Source organism: Heterodontus francisci, chromosome 12, assembly GCF_036365525.1.
Source record: "Heterodontus francisci isolate sHetFra1 chromosome 12, sHetFra1.hap1, whole genome shotgun sequence".
NCBI lineage: Eukaryota > Metazoa > Chordata > Chondrichthyes > Heterodontiformes > Heterodontidae > Heterodontus > Heterodontus francisci.
The window spans coordinates 11,639,315-11,659,842 of record NC_090382.1 but is presented as its reverse complement, the minus strand read 5'-3'; the positions used below and the strand labels follow the sequence as shown (position 1 = coordinate 11,659,842).

The window sequence follows — 20,528 nt, the reverse complement described above, 5'->3', positions numbered from 1 at the left end:
AATGTTATTTGAGTAAATGGATCCACATAATCCTAGTGAATATATATATAATCATATATAAGTTGATCAGTAGAGAGAAGGTTATCATAGAATGATAAAAGGGGGGAATGTGGAAGTGAGCAGAAAGGCATGGCACAATGCTTAATGGGAAATATAGCCAAGTTAAGAATAGTAGCTTTGCTGAGCTTTGATTTTAAGTGGCAGAAACCACAATGAAATAGTTAAAAGGGATGGCCAGAGTGTGTGCAAGCTGTGGCAGCCACAGCACTTCAGACCAAGGACGTCATTTTACCTCGAAGCTATTACAAGAAATAGTTAGGGGATTGGGAATCCAATGGGACTTCCATACCCCTTGACACCCTCCCTCTTCAGGGCGGGTGGAAAGAATGAATCAGACCTTAAAGAAACACCTGTCCAAACTGATACTTGAAACAAGGTTACCCTGGACAAAATGTTTACCTATAGCGGTACTCAGAATTCGGACAGCCCCTAGAAAAGATGTGGGACTGTCCCACTATGAAATGCTATTCGGATTACCCTATATGGGAACCAGGGGCGAGATGCCAACCTTAGAAACTAAAGATTCATTTCTAAAGAACTATATACTGGCGTTGTCTTCCTCATTGTCATTCCTCAGGAAGCAAGGCCTGTTAACACAGACACCACCTCTCGAATTTGCAGTACACAAGATCCAACCAGGAGATTGGGTTCTGGTGAAATCGTGGAAAGAGACTAAACTACAACTGAACTGGGAAAGACCATACCAGACTCTCCTAACCACTGAAACAGCCATAAGAACGGCAGAAAGAGGTTGGACCCACTACACAAGAATCAAGGGGCCGGTACAACCCCCGGCCGAGGAAGGAACTTGGACAACCGAATTAACAGAAGAACCATTGAAAATAAAGCTAAAAAGACTTTGAGTAACGAACTTTTTTTTTAATATAACGGCGCGAGCGCGGAAATACTGTCTGTAATATTGTGTGCCTTCTCTCTTTCTTTTCAAAAGTAGCCAGGAAATAAAATGGGTTGGATGTTTTTGTATTACCCACTTCCAATTAGACAACAAGGTGTTTGGAGTAACAGTTAGAGAAGGGAAAAAGAAAGGTGAATTAAAATGTTGTTTTCAGGTAACAATAGATAAGACTGGTAAACCATCTAACAAACTAAAAGGGACCTCTCATAACGATCCTAACATAGTAAAAATAATAGAGGTAAAGGACCTGAGAAAGACAATTGAGATAGAAACCGGTTACGGGGACACAAATGCCTGGGTAGAATGGATAAAATTACCTGTAAAAAGTTTGAACAAAAACAATTGCGATGATTGTGCATCTGGTAGACCGATAGCTCAGGTAGTACCTTTCCCGCTGGGGTGGGAGCATGACCGAAAGGGCATGGAATGCATGTTAGCCCTATATCAGGATAAGACGGCTTGGGGTATTCAAACTTGCATATCCTTGTCAATAATGTTCCCTCCCCTAGAGAAAGAAGATTCAAGGACTCCCCCTTCATTTTTAGCCACCGGTGTGAATCACACATCATGCGTATGTCGACACGGTGCGGAGCTAACCAGAAATATGGGAGAGTTGAAGTCATGCATAGAGACTGAGGATGTAACTGGAAGAGTCAGGGGAGGGAACTACTCATCATTGAATGTTCCCAGAGCGGATTTATGGTGGTATTGCGGAGGAAACATCCTGAGACAGACCTTACCCTCCCAGTGGAAGGGGACGTGCGCAATTGTTCAATTGGCAATACCATTCACCTTGGCATTTGAGAAACAAAAGATAATAACGAGGGAAAGGGGTAAAAGGGAAGCGATAGCGAACTCTTTTGACGACCAGGTGTACTTGGATTCCATAGGGGTCCCAAGAGGGGTACCTGATGAATTCAAGGCCCGAAACCAAATAACCGCCGGTTTCGAGTCTTTGTTTTGGTGGGTCACTATTAACAAAAATGTAGATTGGATAAATTATATTTATTACAACCAACAAAGATTTATAAATTATACTAGAGATACGGTAAAAGGTATAGCTGAACAATTAGATGCCACTAGTAGAATGGCTTGGGAAAATCGACTGGCTCTAGATATGATCTTAGCAGAAAAAGGAGGTGTGTGTATAATGTTAGGAGGGAAATGTTGCACATTTATCCCAAATAACACAGCACCCGATGGTTCAATCACCCGAGCACTGCAAGGGTTAACAACTTTAGCAGAGGAGATGGCCGAAAATTCAGGAGCAGACACTTCCCTGACGGGGTGGCTTGAATCCTGGTTTGGAAAATGGAAAGGCATGATAATCTCAGTTTTTACCTCCCTGATCATGGTTGTCGGAATACTAATAGCCATCGGGTGTTGTATTATTCCTTGTGTAAGAGGGCTGACACAGCGATTGATTGAGACAGCTTTGACGAAGCAGATGTCAATACAAAGAGGCCAGGAAGAGAGTATGTACCTGTTAGGTAATGACAAAGTGGATAGTATCAACGGAAATACAGACATTGAAAAGGCGGCTGAAATAATGCTCAGAGGATTTGAGAGGACATATGAGAACCCTCCGCAGTATGTAGAAAACAACAAGGATTAAGTAAAAGAAAAGGGGGAATTGTGAGAATAAGAAATACTGTAATGTTGTTTCTACAGCTTGTGGAAAGTTACCAAGAAGTCATTTGTGCACAACATAATGAAATCACTGAAAAAGAGAACTGATAAGGGTATGTGGAGACCTTAAGACAGTACATCACTGACAAAGAATTGATAAGGGTATGTAAGTGGAGACCTTGGGACAGTACATCACTTAAAAATTGTGCTTAGGCAGATAACAGAGAAACAGCAAGAGTTAGAACAACGGATGTAGTGAATAAGAAACTGCCCCACTGAGATAAAGGCTGACAGCTGCAAGTTAAAACACATAATTGGAGAGCCAAATAAGGTAAAACAAAAACAAGAGTTAGGGGCTAGAAAGTTAGAGTAGGGGGAGAAGTAAACAGAGGAGGAGACTGTAGCAACCATAGGATAGGTTAGTGTCATAATACGTTATAACCAATAATGTAAAATAAAGGCGTGGACAAATGGATTTGTATTGTATAAACATGAACTGAATATGTTGATCGGTGTGCCTGCTTGTTGGACACCCGATCTTGCAAGAACGTTAAATAAACTTACTTCTTCAGAGTTTGACTTGGTGTAAATTATTATTAAGTGGGCTACGTTTCTCACAATCTCCTACCATTTAAGAAATACTCTGCACATCTGTTCCTCCTACCAAAGTGGATAAGCTCATATTTTTCCACATTATATTTCATCTGCCACGTCCTTGCCCACTCAGTCTTCCCAAATCCCAAATCATGAAGCCGCTTTTCATCTTTCCCAGAACACACATTTCCACCTAGTTTTGTGTCATCCGTGAACTTGGAAAAACTACATTTGGCCCCCACATCCAAATCATTGATATAGATCATGAATAGGGGCAGCTCAGTGGTGCAGTGGTTAGCACTGCAGCCTCACAGCTCCAGCGACCAAGGTTCGGTTCTGGGTACTGCCTGTGCGGAGTTTACAAGTTCTCCCTGTGACCGCGTGGGTTTCCTCCGGGTGCTCCGGTTTCCTCCCACATGCCAAAGACTTGTGGGTTGATAGGTAAATTGGCCATTGTAAATTGCCCCTAGTGTAGGTAGGTGGTAGGAGAATTGAGGGAAGGATGTAAGGGAATGTGGGATTAATGTAGGATTAGAGTAAATGGGTGATTGTTAGTCAGCACAGACTCGGTGGGCCGAAGAGCCTGTTTCAGTGCTTTATGACTCTATGACAGCTGGGGCCCAAACACTGATCCCTGTGGTACACCACTCGTCACAGCCTGCCAATGCAAGAATGATTCATTTATTCCGATTCTCTGCTTTCTGCATGTTAAACACTCCTTAATCCACGCCAGTATATTACCTCCCATCCCATGTGCTTTAATTTTGCTAACCAACCTCCTGCGGGGGACTTTATCAAAAGCCTTCTGAAAGTCCAAATATATAACATCCACCAACTCCCGTTTATCAACTCCTCAAAAAACTCCAACAGGTTCGTCAAACATGATTTCCTATTTATAAATCCATGTTGACTGTGCCCAATCAGATCATTATGATCCAAGTGTCCATTTATTATAGCCTTTAGAATAAATTATAGCATTTTTCCAATGGCTGATGTAAGACTAACAGGTCTGTAATTTCCTGTTTTCTCTCTCCCTCCCTTCTTAAATAGTGAGGTGACATTTGCAACTTTCCAATCTGCAGGAACTGCTCCAGAATCTATAGAATTTTGGAAGATGATCATCAATGTATCCACTATCTCCGTAGCTACCTCTTTCAACACTCTGGGATGTAGAATATCAGGTTCCAGGGACTTACCAACCTTCAGCCTTATTAATTTCTCCAATACAACCTTCTTACTAATACTAATTTCCTTCAATTCCTCATTCTCCCTAATCCCTTGGATCTCTAATTTTGGGAGATTTCTTCTATCTTCCTCAGTGAAGACAGACACAAAGTAATCATTTAGCTTCTCTGCCATTTCTCTATCTCCCATTATAAATTCTCCTGACTCTGCCTGCAATGGACCCACATTTGTCTTAGCCAAACATTTCCTTTTTATGCCCCTATCTAAGCTTTTCCAGTCCGCTTTTTTATTTTTGTTAGCTTACATTCATATTCTATTCTCCCTTTCTTCATCAGTTTCTTCGTCCACCTTTGCTGTATTATAAAATCGTCCCAATCCTCAGATTTACTACTATTTCTGGCAACTTTATAGACCTTTCCTTTTAATCCGATACAATCTTTAACTTCCTTTGTTATCCACCATTGACTGCCTTTACTTCTGGGGTTTTTGTGCCTTGAAGGAAGGTGTATTTACTCTAAACTAAGTAATATTTCTTTGAAGACTATCCATTGCTTGCTGACTGACATCAGGCTCACAGTCAAGCAATGCCTTGATTTTAACATTCTCATTCCTCTTTGCAAATCCCTCCATAGCCTCACTCCTCCCTATCTCTGTCATCCCCTCCAGCCCCACAACCCTTGGAGATATCTGAAATGATCTAATTCTGGCCATAAGGAGAAGAGCTCAGTGATGTTGGATGCTCAGCACTGCAGTGATGACATAAAACAGCACCATTCAGCCCAGCTGGTCCTCTCCTATCCTTTGAAAGGTGGAGAGCTGGGACATTGTCTTAAAACACAGCCCATTCATTCTGAGAATCTCAGGAAAAGGGACGAGACCCAGACTGTGGAACACGATCAATGCGGCAGGGATGGGGGCTGTAGGGGAAAGAGGAAGTGAGTTGGTGTAGTGTGGGAGATGAGGCAGGGGATTGCAAATTTCCAGGGGAAGATCAGACAAAGTGCTTTGATTGGTGGGTCCAGCAGTGAGCTTTAAACAAAACCAGTGGGAACAAATAAAGATCCAGGCCAAGGGAACATGCAGTGGAACAATGAGAAGAAACCACAAAATTATTCATTGAGTGAGCAACTACTTTTTTGTGAAAGAGTTCCATTTGTCAAGAAGCATTTGTGAAACAAATGGACTTACTAGCGAGAGGCAGCATGGTTTTGTGAAGGGGAGGTCGTGTCTCACTAACTTGATCAAGTTTTTGAGGAAGTGACGAAGATGATTGATGAAGGAAGGGCAGTGGATGTTGTCTACATGGAATTCAGTAAAGCCTTTGACAAGGTCCCTCATGGCAGACTGGTACAAAAGGCAAAGTCACACTGGATCAGAGGTGAGCTGGCAAGATGGATACAGAACTGGCTCAGTCATAGAAGACAGAGGGTAGCAGTGGAAGGGTGCTTTTCTGAATGGAGGGATGTGACTAGTGGTGTTCCGCAGGGATCAGTGCTGGGACCTTTGCTGTTTGTAGTATATATAAATGATTAGTAAGTTTGCAGACGACACAAAGGTTGGTGGAGTTGCGGATAGTGATGAGGATTGTCAGAGGATACAGCAGGATATAGATCGGTTGGAGACTTGGGTGGAGAAATGGCAGATGGAGCTTAATTCGGACAAATGTGAGGTAATGCATTTTGGAAGGTCTAATACAGGTGGGAAGTATATAGTAAATGGCAGAACCCTTAGGAGTATTGACAGGCAGAGAGATCTGGGCGTACAGGTCCACAGGTCACTGAAAGTGGCAACGCAGGTGGATAAGGCAGTCAAGAAGGCATACGGCATGCTTGCCTTCATCAGTTGGGGCATAGGTTATAAAAATTGGCAAGTCATGCCAGAACTTCAGTTAGGCCACACTTGGAATATTGCATACAATTCTGGTCGCCATACTACCAGAAGGATGTAGAGGCTTTAGAGAGGGTTATGAAGAGGTTTACCAGGATGTTGCCTGGTCTGGAGGGTATTAGCTATGAGGAGAGGTTGGATAAACTCGGATTGTTTTCACTGGAACGACGGAGGTGGAGGGGCGACATGATAGAGGTTTACAAAGTTATGAGCGGCATGGACAGAGTGGATAGTCAGAAGCTTTTTCCCAGGGTGGAAGAGTCAGTTACTAGGGGACATAGGTTAAAGGTGCAAAGGGCAAAGTTTAGAGGGGATGTGCGAGGCAAGCTTTTTACACAGAGGGTGGTGAGTGCCTGGAACTTGCTGCCAGGGGAGGTGGTGGAAGCAGGTACGATAGCGACGTTTAAGAGGCATCTTGACAAATACACGAATAGGATGGGAATAGAGGGATACGGACCCCGGAAGTGCAGAAGATTTTAGTTTAGACAGGCATCAAGATCGGCGCAGGCTTGGAGGGCCGAATGGCCTGTTCCTGTGCTGTACTGTTCTTTGTTCTTTGTTTCCTAACTTTTCTAAGCTCCCTCTACACTGACACATCAGACATTCCCAGGCAGGTACAGCAGGTTGAGGCAGGGCCAGGGGGCTGGTACAAAATAAATCTCTTTCGACAATGTACCTCTCCTCCCCTGCAGGTGTTAATTATGGCTGGGTTCAGAACTACACTTACTGGTTCCCCTCCCTTGATGGTGCTGACTCTGACTGGGTTCAGTTCTACACTCACTGGTTCCCCTCTCTCTCCTGTCCTGCAGGTGTTAATTAAGGCTGGGTTCAGTTCTGCACTCACTGGTTCCCCTCTCTCTCCTGCCCTGATGGTGCTGACTCTGGCTGGATTCAGTTCTAGACTCACTGGTTCCTCTCTCTCTCCTGCCTTGAAGGTGTTGACTCTGGCTGGGTTCAGGTCTACACTCACGCACAGCCCTGCTTGATGCTAATCCGGATACAAAGGCTTGGTCTCCAATCCATTGCAAAGGACATTTGCTGTCATACCATCATGCAGAAGTCACAAGGGAATGTTTGATGGGACAGTGTAGACGGAGCTTTATACTGTATCTAACCCATGATGGACCTGCTCTGGGAGTGTTTGATCGGACAGTGTACAGGGAGCTTTACTTTGCATCTAACCCATGGTGTACCTGCCCTGGGAGTGTTTTCCACATGACAAAGTTGCTTTGAATACGCTGTGGAAAAATCTTCAACATTTCGCAGCAGCTGACACACGACCAGTACACTCTCCCACAGACTGGAGATCCCACAGATATTAATACTGTGATACTGGATAACCCACATACATTAACAGTGTCAGACTGGCAAAAACCCACAGATATTAACAGTGTCAGACTTAATAACCCACAGAGGGCGGTACAGTGGCGCAGTGGTTAGCACTGCAGCCTCACAGCTCCAGGGACCCGGGTTCGATTCCGGGTACTGCCTGTGTGCAGTTTGCAAGTTCTCCCTGTGTCTGCATGGGTTTTTCTCCGGATGCTCCGGTTTCCTCCCACAAGCCAAAAGACTTGCAGGTTGATAGGTAAATTGGCCATTATAAATTGTCACTAGTGTAGGTAGGTGGTAGGGAAATATAGGGACAGGTGGGGATGTTTGGTAGGAATGTAGGATTAGTATAAATGGGTGGTTGATGTTTGGCACAGACTCGGAGGGCCGAAGGGCCTGTGTCAGTGCTGCATCTCCAATCTAATCTAGATATTAACAGTGTCAGAGAGGATAACCCACAGATATCAACAGAGTTAGACTGGATATCCCACAGATATTAATAGTTTCAGACTGGATAACCCACAGATATTAACATTGTCAGACTGGATAAACCACTGATATTGACATTGTCAGACTGGATAAACCACAGATATTAACATTGTCAGACTGGATAAACCACAGATATTAACAATGTCAGACTGGATAAACCACAGATATTAACAATGTCAGACTCGATAAACCACAGATATTAACAATGTCAGACTGGATAAACCACAGATATTGACATTGTCAGACTGGATAAACCACAGATATTAACAATGTCAGACTGGATAACCCACAGATATTAACTCTGTCAGACTGGATGAACCAGAGATATTAACATTGTCAGACTGGATAAACCACAGATATTAACAATGTCAGACTGGATAAACCACAGATATTGACATTGTGAGACTGGATAAACCACAGATATTAACATTGTCAGACTGGATAAACCACAGATATTAACATTGTCAGACTGGATAAATCACTGATATTAACATTGTCAGACTGGATAAACCACAGATATTAACATTGTCAGACTGGATAAATCACTGATATTAACAATGTCAGACTGGATAAACCACTGATATTAACATTGTCAGACTGGATAAACCACAGATATTGACATTGTGAGACTGGATAAACCACAGATATTAACATTGTCAGACTGGATAAACCACAGATATTAACATTGTCAGACTGGATAAATCACTGATATTAACATTGTCAGACTGGATAAACCACAGATATTAACATTGTCAGACTGGATAAACCACAGATATTAACAATGTCAGACTGGATAACCCACAGATATTAACTCTGTCAGACTGGATAAACCACTGATATTGACATTGTCAGACTGGATAAACCACAGATATTAACATTGTCAGACTGGATAAACCACAGATATTAACATTGTCAGACTGGATAAACCACAGATATTAACATTGTCAGACTGGATAAACCACAGATATTAACAATGTCAGCTTGGATAAACCACAGATATTAACATTGTCAGACTGAATAAACCACAGATATTAACATTGTCAGACTGGATAAACCACTGATATTAACATTGTCAGACTGGATAAACCACTGATATTAACATTGTCAGACTGGATAAACCACAGATATTAACAATGTCAGACTGGATAAACCACAGATATTAACAATGTCAGACTGGATAACCCACAGATATTAACTCTGTCAGACTGGATAAACCACTGATATTGACATTGTCAGACTGGATAAACCACAGATATTAACATTGTCAGACTGGATAAACCACAGATATTAACATTGTCAGACTGGATAAACCACTGATATTGACATTGTCAGACTGGATAAACCACTGATATTAACAATGTCAGACTGGATAAACCACAGATATTAACAATGTCAGACTGGATAACCCACAGATATTAACTCTGTCAGACTGGATAAACCACTGATATTAACATTGTCAGACTGGATAAACCACTGATATTGACATTGTCAGACTGGATAAACCACAGATATTAACATTGTCAGACTGGATAAACCACTGATATTGACATTGTCAGACTGGATAAACCACTGATATTAACATTGTCAGACTGGATAAACCACAGATATTGACATTGTGAGACTGGATAAACCACAGATATTAACATTGTCAGACTGGATAAACCACAGATATTGACATTGTCAGACTGGATAAACCACAGATATTAACATTGTCAGACTGGATAAACCACAGATATTAACATTGTCAGACTGGATAACCCACAGATATTAACTCTGTCAGACTGGATAAACCACTGATATTGACATTGTGAGACTGGATAAACCACAGATATTAACATTGTCAGACTGGATAAACCACAGATATTAACATTGTCAGACTGGATAAACCACAGATATTGACATTGTGAGACTGGATAAACCACAGATATTAACATTGTCAGACTGGATAAACCACAGATATTGACATTGTGAGACTGGATAAACCACAGATATTAACATTGTCAGACTGGATAAACCACAGATATTGACATTGTGAGACTGGATAAACCACAGATATTAACAATGTCAGACTGGATCCTTTTGGGCCTCCTTATCTCGAGAGACAATGGATACGCGCCTGGAGGTGGTCAGTGGTTTGTGAAGCAGCGCCTGGAGTGGCTATAAAGGCCAATTCTGGAGTGACAGGCTCTTCCACAGGTGCTGCAGAGAAATTTGTTTGTTGGGGCTGTTGCACAGTAGGCTCTCCCCTTGCGCCTCTGTCTTTTTTCCTGCCAACTACTAAGTCTCTTCGACTCGCCACAATTTAGCCCTGTCTTTATGGCTGCCCGCCAGCTCTGGCGAATGCTGGCAACTGACTCCCACGACTTGTGATCAATGTCACACGATTTCATGTCGCGTTTGCAGACGTCTTTATAACGGAGACATGGACGGCCGGTGGGTCTGATACCAGTGGCGAGCTCGCTGTACAATGTGTCTTTGGGGATCCTGCCATCTTCCATGCGGCTCACATGGCCAAGCCATCTCAAGCGCCGCTGACTCAGTAGTGTGTATAAGCTGGGGGTGTTGGCCGCTTCAAGGACTTCTGTGTTGGAGATATAGTCCTGCCACCTGATGCCAAGTATTCTCCGAAGGCAGCGAAGATGGAATGAATTGAGACGTCGCTCTTGGCTGGCATACGTTGTCCAGGCCTCGCTGCCGTAGAGCAAGGTACTGAGGACACAGGCCTGATACACTCGGACTTTTGTGTTCCGTGTCAGTGCGCCATTTTCCCACACTCTCTTGGCCAGTCTGGACATAGCAGTGGAAGCCTTACCCATGCGCTTGTTGATTTCTGCATCTAGAGACAGGTTACTGGTGATAGTTGAGCCTAGGTAGGTGAACTCTTGAACCACTTCCAGAGCGTGGTCGCCAATATTGATGGATGGAGCATTTCTGACATCCTGCCCCATGATGTTCGTTTTCTTGAGGCTGATGGTTAGGCCAAATTCATTGCAGGCAGACGCAAACCTGTCGATGAGACTCTGCAGGCATTCTTCAGTGTGAGATGTTAAAGCAGCATCGTCAGCAAAGAGGAGTTCTCTGATGAGGACTTTCCGTACTTTGGACTTCGCTCTTAGACGGGCAAGGTTGAACAACCTGCCCCCTGATCTTGTGTGGAGGAAAATTCCTTCTTCAGAGGATTTGAACGCATGTGAAAGCAGCAGGGAGAAGAAAATCCCAAAAAGTGTGGGTGCGAGAACACAGCCCTGTTTCACACCACTCAGGATAGGAAAGGGCTCTGATGAGGAGCCACCATGTTGAATTGTGCCTTTCATATTGTCATGGAATGAGGTGATGATACTTAGTAGCTTTGGTGGACATCCGATCTTTTCTAGTAGTCTGAAGAGACCACGTCTGCTGACGAGGTCAAAGGCTTTGGTGAGATCAATGAAAGCAATGTAGAGGGGCATCTGTTGTTCACGGCATTTCTCCTGTATCTGACGAAGGGAGAACAGCATGTCAATAGTCGATCTCTCTGCACGAAAGCCACACTGTGCCTCGGGGTAGACGCGCTCGGCCAGCTTCTGGAGCCTGTTCAGAGCGACTCGAGCAAAGACTTTCCCCACTATGCTGAGCAGGGAGATTCCACGGTAGTTGTTGCAGTCACCGCGGTCACCTTTGTTTTTATAGAGGGTGATGATGTTGGCATCGCGCATGTCCTGGGGTACTGCTCCCTCGTCCCAGCACAGGCATAGCAGTTCATGTAGTGCTGAGAGTATAGCAGGCTTGGCACTCTTGATTATTTCAGGGGTAATGCTGTCCTTCCCAGGGGCTTTTCCGCTGGCTAGGGAATCAATGGCATCACTGAGTTCCGATTTGGTTGGCTGTATGTCCAGCTCATCCATGACTGGTAGAGGCTGGGCTGCATTGAGGGCAGTCTCAGTGACAGCATTCTCCCTGGAGTACAGTTCTAGGTAGTGCTCAACCCAGCGGTCCATCTGTTTGCGTTGGTCAGTGATTATGTCCCCCGATTTAGATTTGAGGGGGGTGATCTTCTTGATGGTTGGCCCAAGAGCTCTCTTCATGCCATCATACATTCCTCTGATGTTTCCGGTGTCTGAGGCCAGCTGAATATGACTGCATAGGTGTTGCCAGTAGTCGTTTGCGCAACGCCTAGCCGTTCTTTGTGCAGTACTTCTGGCTGCTTTAAGTGCTGCGGATGTTAAATCGCTGGGGGCTTTCTTGTAGTTCAAAAGTGCAATGCGCTTAGCGGCTATGACAGGTTCCAGCTCTTCATTATGAGATTGAAACCAGTCTGCATTTCTCTTCGCACTTTTGCCGTAGGTGGTCAAAGCTGACTCATAGATGGCGTCTCTGATGTGGGCCCACTTGGTCTCAGCATCCCCTGTGGGAGTGTTTTGAAGGGCTGTTACAAGTGAATTTAGAAATTTTTGTAACAGCTGTGGGTGAGAAATTCTGCTCGTGTTGATGCGCGGGTGGCCCTTCTGCTTGGAATGATGCAACTTCTTTGGTCTGAGTCTAACCTTGCTGCACACCAGGGAGTGGTCGGTGTCGCAGTCCGCACTGTGGAAGCTGCGTGTGATTTGAACACTGTTTAAGGCGGCTCGCCTTGTGACAATGAGGTCTAGCTGGTGCCAACGACGTGATCTTGGGTGCCTCCATGAAACCTGGTGACAGGGTTTAGTGTGAAAGAACGAGTTGGTGATGCAGAGGTTATGATAGGTACACAACTCAAGCAGTCTCTGCCCGTTCTCATTCATCCTTCCAACGCCATAGCGCCCAAGGCAGGAGGGCCATGAGTCATGGTCGGCCCCAACCCTGGCATTAAAGTCCCCCAGCAGGAATAGGTGTTCGGTGTTGGGGATGCTGCTAATGATGTTATGGAGTTGTTCATAGAACTGGTCTTTAGCTTCAGGTGCGGAACAGAGTGTTGGAGCATAGATGCTGAGTAGGTGTACTGGACCAGAGGTGGTGAGCAGTCGGATGGACAGTATGCGTTCCGAGCCATTTGAGGGAGGCTCTATCATGCTGAGCAAGGAGTTTCTGATGGCGAAGCCCACTCCATGCTGTCTTGGTTCTTCAGGATCCCTGCCCTGCCAGAAGAAGGTGTAGTCTTGCTCTGCTAGAGAGCCACTCGCGGGGAGGCGAGTCTCCTGAAGATATTAACAATGTCAGACTGGATAAACCACAGATATTAACATTGTCAGACTGGATAAACCACAGATATTGACATTGTGAGACTGGATAAACCACAGATATTAACATTGTCAGACTGGATAAACCACAGATATTAACATTGTCAGACTGGATAAATCACTGATATTAACATTGTCAGACTGGATAAACCACAGATATTAACATTGTCAGACTGGATAAACCACAGATATTAACAATGTCAGACTGGATAACCCACAGATATTAACTCTGTCAGACTGGATAAACCACTGATATTGACATTGTCAGACTGGATAAACCACAGATATTAACATTGTCAGACTGGATAAACCACAGATATTAACATTGTCAGACTGGATAAACCACAGATATTAACAATGTCAGCTTGGATAAACCACAGATATTAACATTGTCAGACTGAATAAACCACAGATATTAACATTGTCAGAATGGATAAACCACTGATATTAACATTGTCAGACTGGATAAACCACTGATATTAACATTGTCAGACTGGATAAACCACAGATATTAACAATGTCAGACTGGATAAACCACAGATATTAACAATGTCAGACTGGATAACCCACAGATATTAACTCTGTCAGACTGGATAAACCACTGATATTGACATTGTCAGACTGGATAAACCACAGATATTAACATTGTCAGACTGGATAAACCACAGATATTAACATTGTCAGACTGGATAAACCACTGATATTGACATTGTCAGACTGGATAAACCACTGATATTAACAATGTCAGACTGGATAAACCACAGATATTAACAATGTCAGACTGGATAAACCAGAGATATTAACATTGTCAGACTGGATAAACCACAGATATTAACATTGTCAGACTGGATAAACCACTGATATTGACATTGTCAGACTGGATAAACCACTGATATTGACATTGTCATACTGGATAAACCACAGATATTAACATTGTCAGACTGGATAAACCACAGATATTAACATTGTCAGACTGGATAAACCACTGATATTGACATTGTCAGACTGGATAAACCACTGATATTAACAATGTCAGACTGGATAAACCACAGATATTAACAATGTCAGACTGGATAACCCACAGATATTAACTCTGTCAGACTGGATAAACCACTGATATTAACATTGTCAGACTGGATAAACCACTGATATTGACATTGTCAGACTGGATAAACCACAGATATTAACATTGTCAGACTGGATAAACCACTGATATTGACATTGTCAGACTGGATAAACCACTGATATTAACATTGTCAGACTGGATAACCCACAGATATTAACATTGTCAGACTGGATAAACCACTGATATTGACATTGTCAGACTGGATAAACCACTGATATTGACATTGTCAGACTGGATAAACCACAGATATTAACAATGTCAGACTCGATAACCCACAGATATTAACTCTGTCAGACTGGATAAACCACTGATATTGACATTGTCAGACTGGATAAACCACTGATATTAACATTGTCAGACTGGATAAACCACTGATATTAACATTGTCAGACTGGATAAACCACAGATATTAACAATGTCAGACTGGATAAACCACAGATATTAACAATGTCAGACTGGATAACCCACAGATATTAACTCTGTCAGACTGGATAAACCACTGATATTGACATTGTCAGACTGGATAAACCACAGATATTAACATTGTCAGACTGGATAAACCACTGATATTAACATTGTCAGACTGGATAAACCACAGATATTAACAATGTCAGACTGGATAAACCACAGATATTAACAATGTCAGACTGGATAACCCACAGATATTAACTCTGTCAGACTGGATAAACCACTGATATTGACATTGTCAGACTGGATAAACCACAGATATTAACATTGTCAGACTGGATAAACCACAGATATTAACATTGTCAGACTGGATAAACCACAGATATTAACATTGTCAGACTGGATAAACCACAGATATTAACAATGTCAGCTTGGATAAACCACAGATATTAACATTGTCAGACAGGATAAACCACTGATATTGACATTGTCAGACTGGATAAACCACAGATATTAACATTGTCAGACTGGATAAACCACTGACATTAACATTGTCAGACTGGATAAACCACAGATATTAACAATGTCAGACTGGATAAACCACAGATATTAACAATGTCAGACTGGATAACCCACAGATATTAACTCTGTCAGACTGGATAAACCACTGATATTGACATTGTCAGACTGGATAAACCACAGATATTAACATTGTCAGACTGGATAAACCACAGATATTAACATTGTCAGACTGGATAAACCACAGATATTAACATTGTCAGACTGGATAAACCACAGATATTAACATTGTCAGACTGAATAAACCACAGATATTAACATTGTCAGACTGGATAAACCACAGATATTAACATTGTCAGACTGGATAAACCACAGATATTAACATTGTCAGACTGGATAAACCACAGATATTAACATTGTCAGACTGGATAAACCACAGATATTAACATTGTCAGACTGGATAAACCACAGATATTAACATTGTCAGACTGGATAAACCACAGATATTAACATTGTCAGACTGGATAAACCACAGATATTAACATTGTCAGACTGGATAAACCACAGATATTAACATTGTCAGACTGGATAAACCACAGATATTAACAATGTCAGACTGGATAAACCACAGATATTAACAATGTCAGACTGGATAACCCACAGATATTAACTCTGTCAGACTGGATAAACCACTGATATTGACATTGTCAGACTGGATAAAGCACAGATATTAACAATGTCAGACTGGATAAACCACAGATATTAACATTGTCAGACTGGATATACCACAGATATTAACATTGTCAGACTGAATAAACCACAGATATTAACATTGTCAGACTGGATAAACCACAGATATTAACATTGTCAGACTGGATAAACCACAGATATTAACATTGTCAGACTGGATAAACCACAGATATTAACAATGTCAGACTGGATAAACCACAGATATTAACAATGTCAGACTGGATAACCCACAGATATTAACTCTGTCAGACTGGATAAAACACAGATATTAACATTGTCAGACTGGATAACCCACAGATATTAACTCTGTCAGACTGGATAAACCACAGATATTAACTCTGTCAGACTGGATGAACCACAGATATTAACTCTGTCAGACTGGATAACACACAGATATTAACTCTGTCAGACTGGATAAACCACAGATATTAACTCTGTCAGACTGGATAAACCACAGATATTAACATTGTCAGACTGGATAAACCACAGATATTAACTCTGTCAGACTGGATAAACCACAGATATTAACAATGTCAGACTGGATAACCCACAGATATTAACTCTGTCAGACTGGATAAACCAGAGATATTAACAATGTCAGACTGGATAAACCACAGATATTAACAATGTCAGACTGGATAACCCACAGATATTAACAATGTCAGACTGGATAAACCACAGATATTAACAATGTCAGACTGGATAAACCACAGATATTAACAATGTCAGACTGGATAAACCACAGATATTAACAATGTCAGACTGGATAACCCACAGATATTAACTCTGTCAGACTGGATAAACCAGAGATATTAACAATGTCAGACTGGATAAACCACAGATATTAACAATGTCAGACTGGATAAACCCACAGATATTAACAATGTCAGACTGGATAACCCACAGATATTAACTCTGTCAGACTGGATAAACCACAGATATTAACAATGTCAGACTGGATAAACCACAGATATTAACATTGTCAGACTGGATAAACCACAGATATTAACTCTGTCAGACTGGATAAACCACAGATATTAACAATGTCAGACTGGATAAACCACAGATATTAACAATGTCAGACTGGATAAACCACAGATATTAACTATGTCAGACTGGATAACCCACAGATATTAACTCTGTCAGACTGGATAAACCAGAGATATTAACAATGTCAGACTGGATAAACCACAGATATTAACAATGTCAGACTGGATAACCCACAGATATTAACAATGTCAGACTGGATAAACCACAGATATTGACATTGTCAGACTGGATAAACCACAGATATTAACAATGTCAGACTGGATAACCCACAGATATTAACAATGTCAGACTGGATAAACCACAGATATTGACATTGTCAGACTGGATAAACCACAGATATTAACAATGTCAGACTGGATAAACCACAGATATTAACAATGTCAGACTGGATAAACCACAGATATTAACATTGTCAGACTGGATAAACCACAGATATTGACATTGTCAGACTGGATAAACCACAGATATTAACATTGTCAGACTGGATAAACCACAGATATTAACATTGTCAGACTGGATAAACCACAGATATTAACATTGTCAGACTGGATAAACCACAGATATTAACAATGTCAGACTGGATAAACCACTGATATTAACATTGTCAGACTGGATAAACCACAGATATTAACAATGTCAGACTGGATAAACCACAGATATTAACAATGTCAGACTGGATAACCCACAGATATTAACTCTGTCAGACTGGATAAACCACTGATATTGACATTGTCAGACTGGATAAACCACAGATATTAACATTGTCAGACTGGATAAACCACAGATATTAACATTGTCAGACTGGATAAACCACTGATATTGACATTGTCAGACTGGATAAACCACTGATATTAACAATGTCAGACTGGATAAACCACAGATATTAACAATGTCAGACTGGATAACCCACAGATATTAACTCTGTCAGACTGGATAAACCACAGATATTGACATTGTCAGACTGGATAAACCACAGATATTAACATTGTCAGACTGGATAAACCACTGATATTGACATTGTCAGACTGGATAAACCACTGATATTAACATTGTCAGACTGGATAAACCACTGATATTGACATTGTCAGACTGGATAAACCACTGATATTAACATTGTCAGACTGGATAAACCACTGATATTGACATTGTCAGACTGGATAAACCACAGATATTAACATTGTCAGACTGGATAAACCACTGATATTGACATTGTCAGACTGGATAAACCACTGATATTAACATTGTCAGACTGGATAACCCACAGATATTAACTCTGTCAGACTGGATAAACCACTGATATTGACATTGTCAGACTGGATAAACCACTGATATTGACATTGTCAGACTGGATAAACCACTGATATTAACATTGTCAGACTGGATAAACCACTGATATTAACATTGTCAGACTGGATAAACCACAGATATTAACAATGTCAGACTGGATAAACCACAGATATTAACAATGTCAGACTGGATAACCCACAGATATTAACTCTGTCAGACTGGATAAACCACTGATATTGACATTGTCAGACTGGATAAACCACAGATATTAACATTGTCAGACTGGATAAACCACTGATATTAACATTGTCAGACTGGATAAACCACTGATATTGACATTGTCAGACTGGATAAACCACAGATATTAACATTGTCAGACTGGATAAACCACTGATATTGACATTGTCAGACTGGATAAACCACTGATATTAACATTGTCAGACTGGATAACCCACAGATATTAACTCTGTCAGACTGGATAAACCACTGATATTGACATTGTCAGACTGGATAAACCACTGATATTGACATTGTCAGACTGGATAAACCACTGATATTAACATTGTCAGACTGGATAAACCACTGATATTAACATTGTCAGACTGGATAAACCACAGATATTAACAATGTCAGACTGGATAAACCACAGATATTAACAATGTCAGACTGGATAACCCACAGATATTAACTCTGTCAGACTGGATAAACCACTGATATTGACATTGTCAGACTGGATAAACCACAGATATTAACATTGTCAGACTGGATAAACCACTGATATTAACATTGTCAGACTGGATAAACCACAGATATTAACAATGTCAGACTGGATAAACCACAGATATTAACAATGTCAGACTGGATAACCCACAGATATTAACTCTGTCAGACTGGATAAACCACTGATATTGACATTGTCAGACTGGATAAACCACAGATATTAACATTGTCAGACTGGATAAACCACAGATATTAACATTGTCAGACTGGATAAACCACAGATATTAACATTGTCAGACTGGATAAACCACAGATATTAACAATGTCAGCTTGGATAAACCACAGATATTAACATTGTCAGACTGAATAAACCACAGATATTAACATTGTCAGACTGGATAAACCACAGATATTAACATTGTCAGACTGGATAAACCACAGATATTAACATTGTCAGACTGGATAAACCACAGATATTAACATTGTCAGACTGGATAAACCACAGATATTAACATTGTCAGACTGGATAAACCACAGATATTAACATTGTCAGACTGGATAAACCACAGATATTAACATTGTCAGACTGGATAAACCACAGATATTAACATTGTCAGACTGGATAAACCACAGATATTAACAATGTCAGACTGGATAAACCACAGATATTAACAATGTCAGACTGGATAACCCACAGATATTAACTCTGTCAGACTGGATAAACCACTGATATTGACATTGTCAGACTGGATAAAGCACAGATATTAACAATGTCAGACTGGATAAACCACAGATATTAACATTGTCAGACTGGATATACCACAGATATTAACATTGTCAGACTGAATAAACCACAGATATTAACATTGTCAGACTGGATAAACCACAGATATTAACATTGTCAGACTGGATAAACCACAGATATTAACATTGTCAGACTGGATAAACCACAGATATTAACAATGTCAGACTGGATAACCCACAGATATTAACTCTGTCAGACTGGATAAACCACAGATATTAACAATGTCAGACTGGATAACCCACAGATATTAACTCTGTCAGACTGGATAAAACACAGATATTAACATTGTCAGACTGGATAACCCACAGATATTAACTCTGTCAGACTGGATAAACCACAGATATTAACTCTGTCAGACTGGATGAACCACAGATATTAACTCTGTCAGACTGGATAACCCACAGATATTAACTCTGTCAGACTGGATAAACCACAGATATTAACTCTGTCAGACTGGATAAACCACAGATATTAACATTGTCAGACTGGATAACCCACAGATATTAACTCTGTCAGACTGGATAAACCACAGATATTAACAATGTCAGACTGGATAACCCACAGATATTAACTCTGTCA

At 41.3% G+C, this 20,528-nt stretch overlaps 1 protein-coding gene across 1 annotated transcript; it reads left to right on the top strand.

Moving 5' to 3' along the window:
• Positions 1 to 998: 998 nt before the first annotated feature.
• On the top strand, positions 999 to 3,178 carry LOC137375757 (uncharacterized; the record flags this gene model as incomplete). The annotated part of the gene is made up of 1 exon (XM_068043145.1): positions 999 to 3,178. A coding segment is annotated over one exon (1,593 nt), but the record flags the coding sequence as incomplete, so codon positions are not given.
• Positions 3,179 to 20,528: the final 17,350 nt, after the last annotated feature.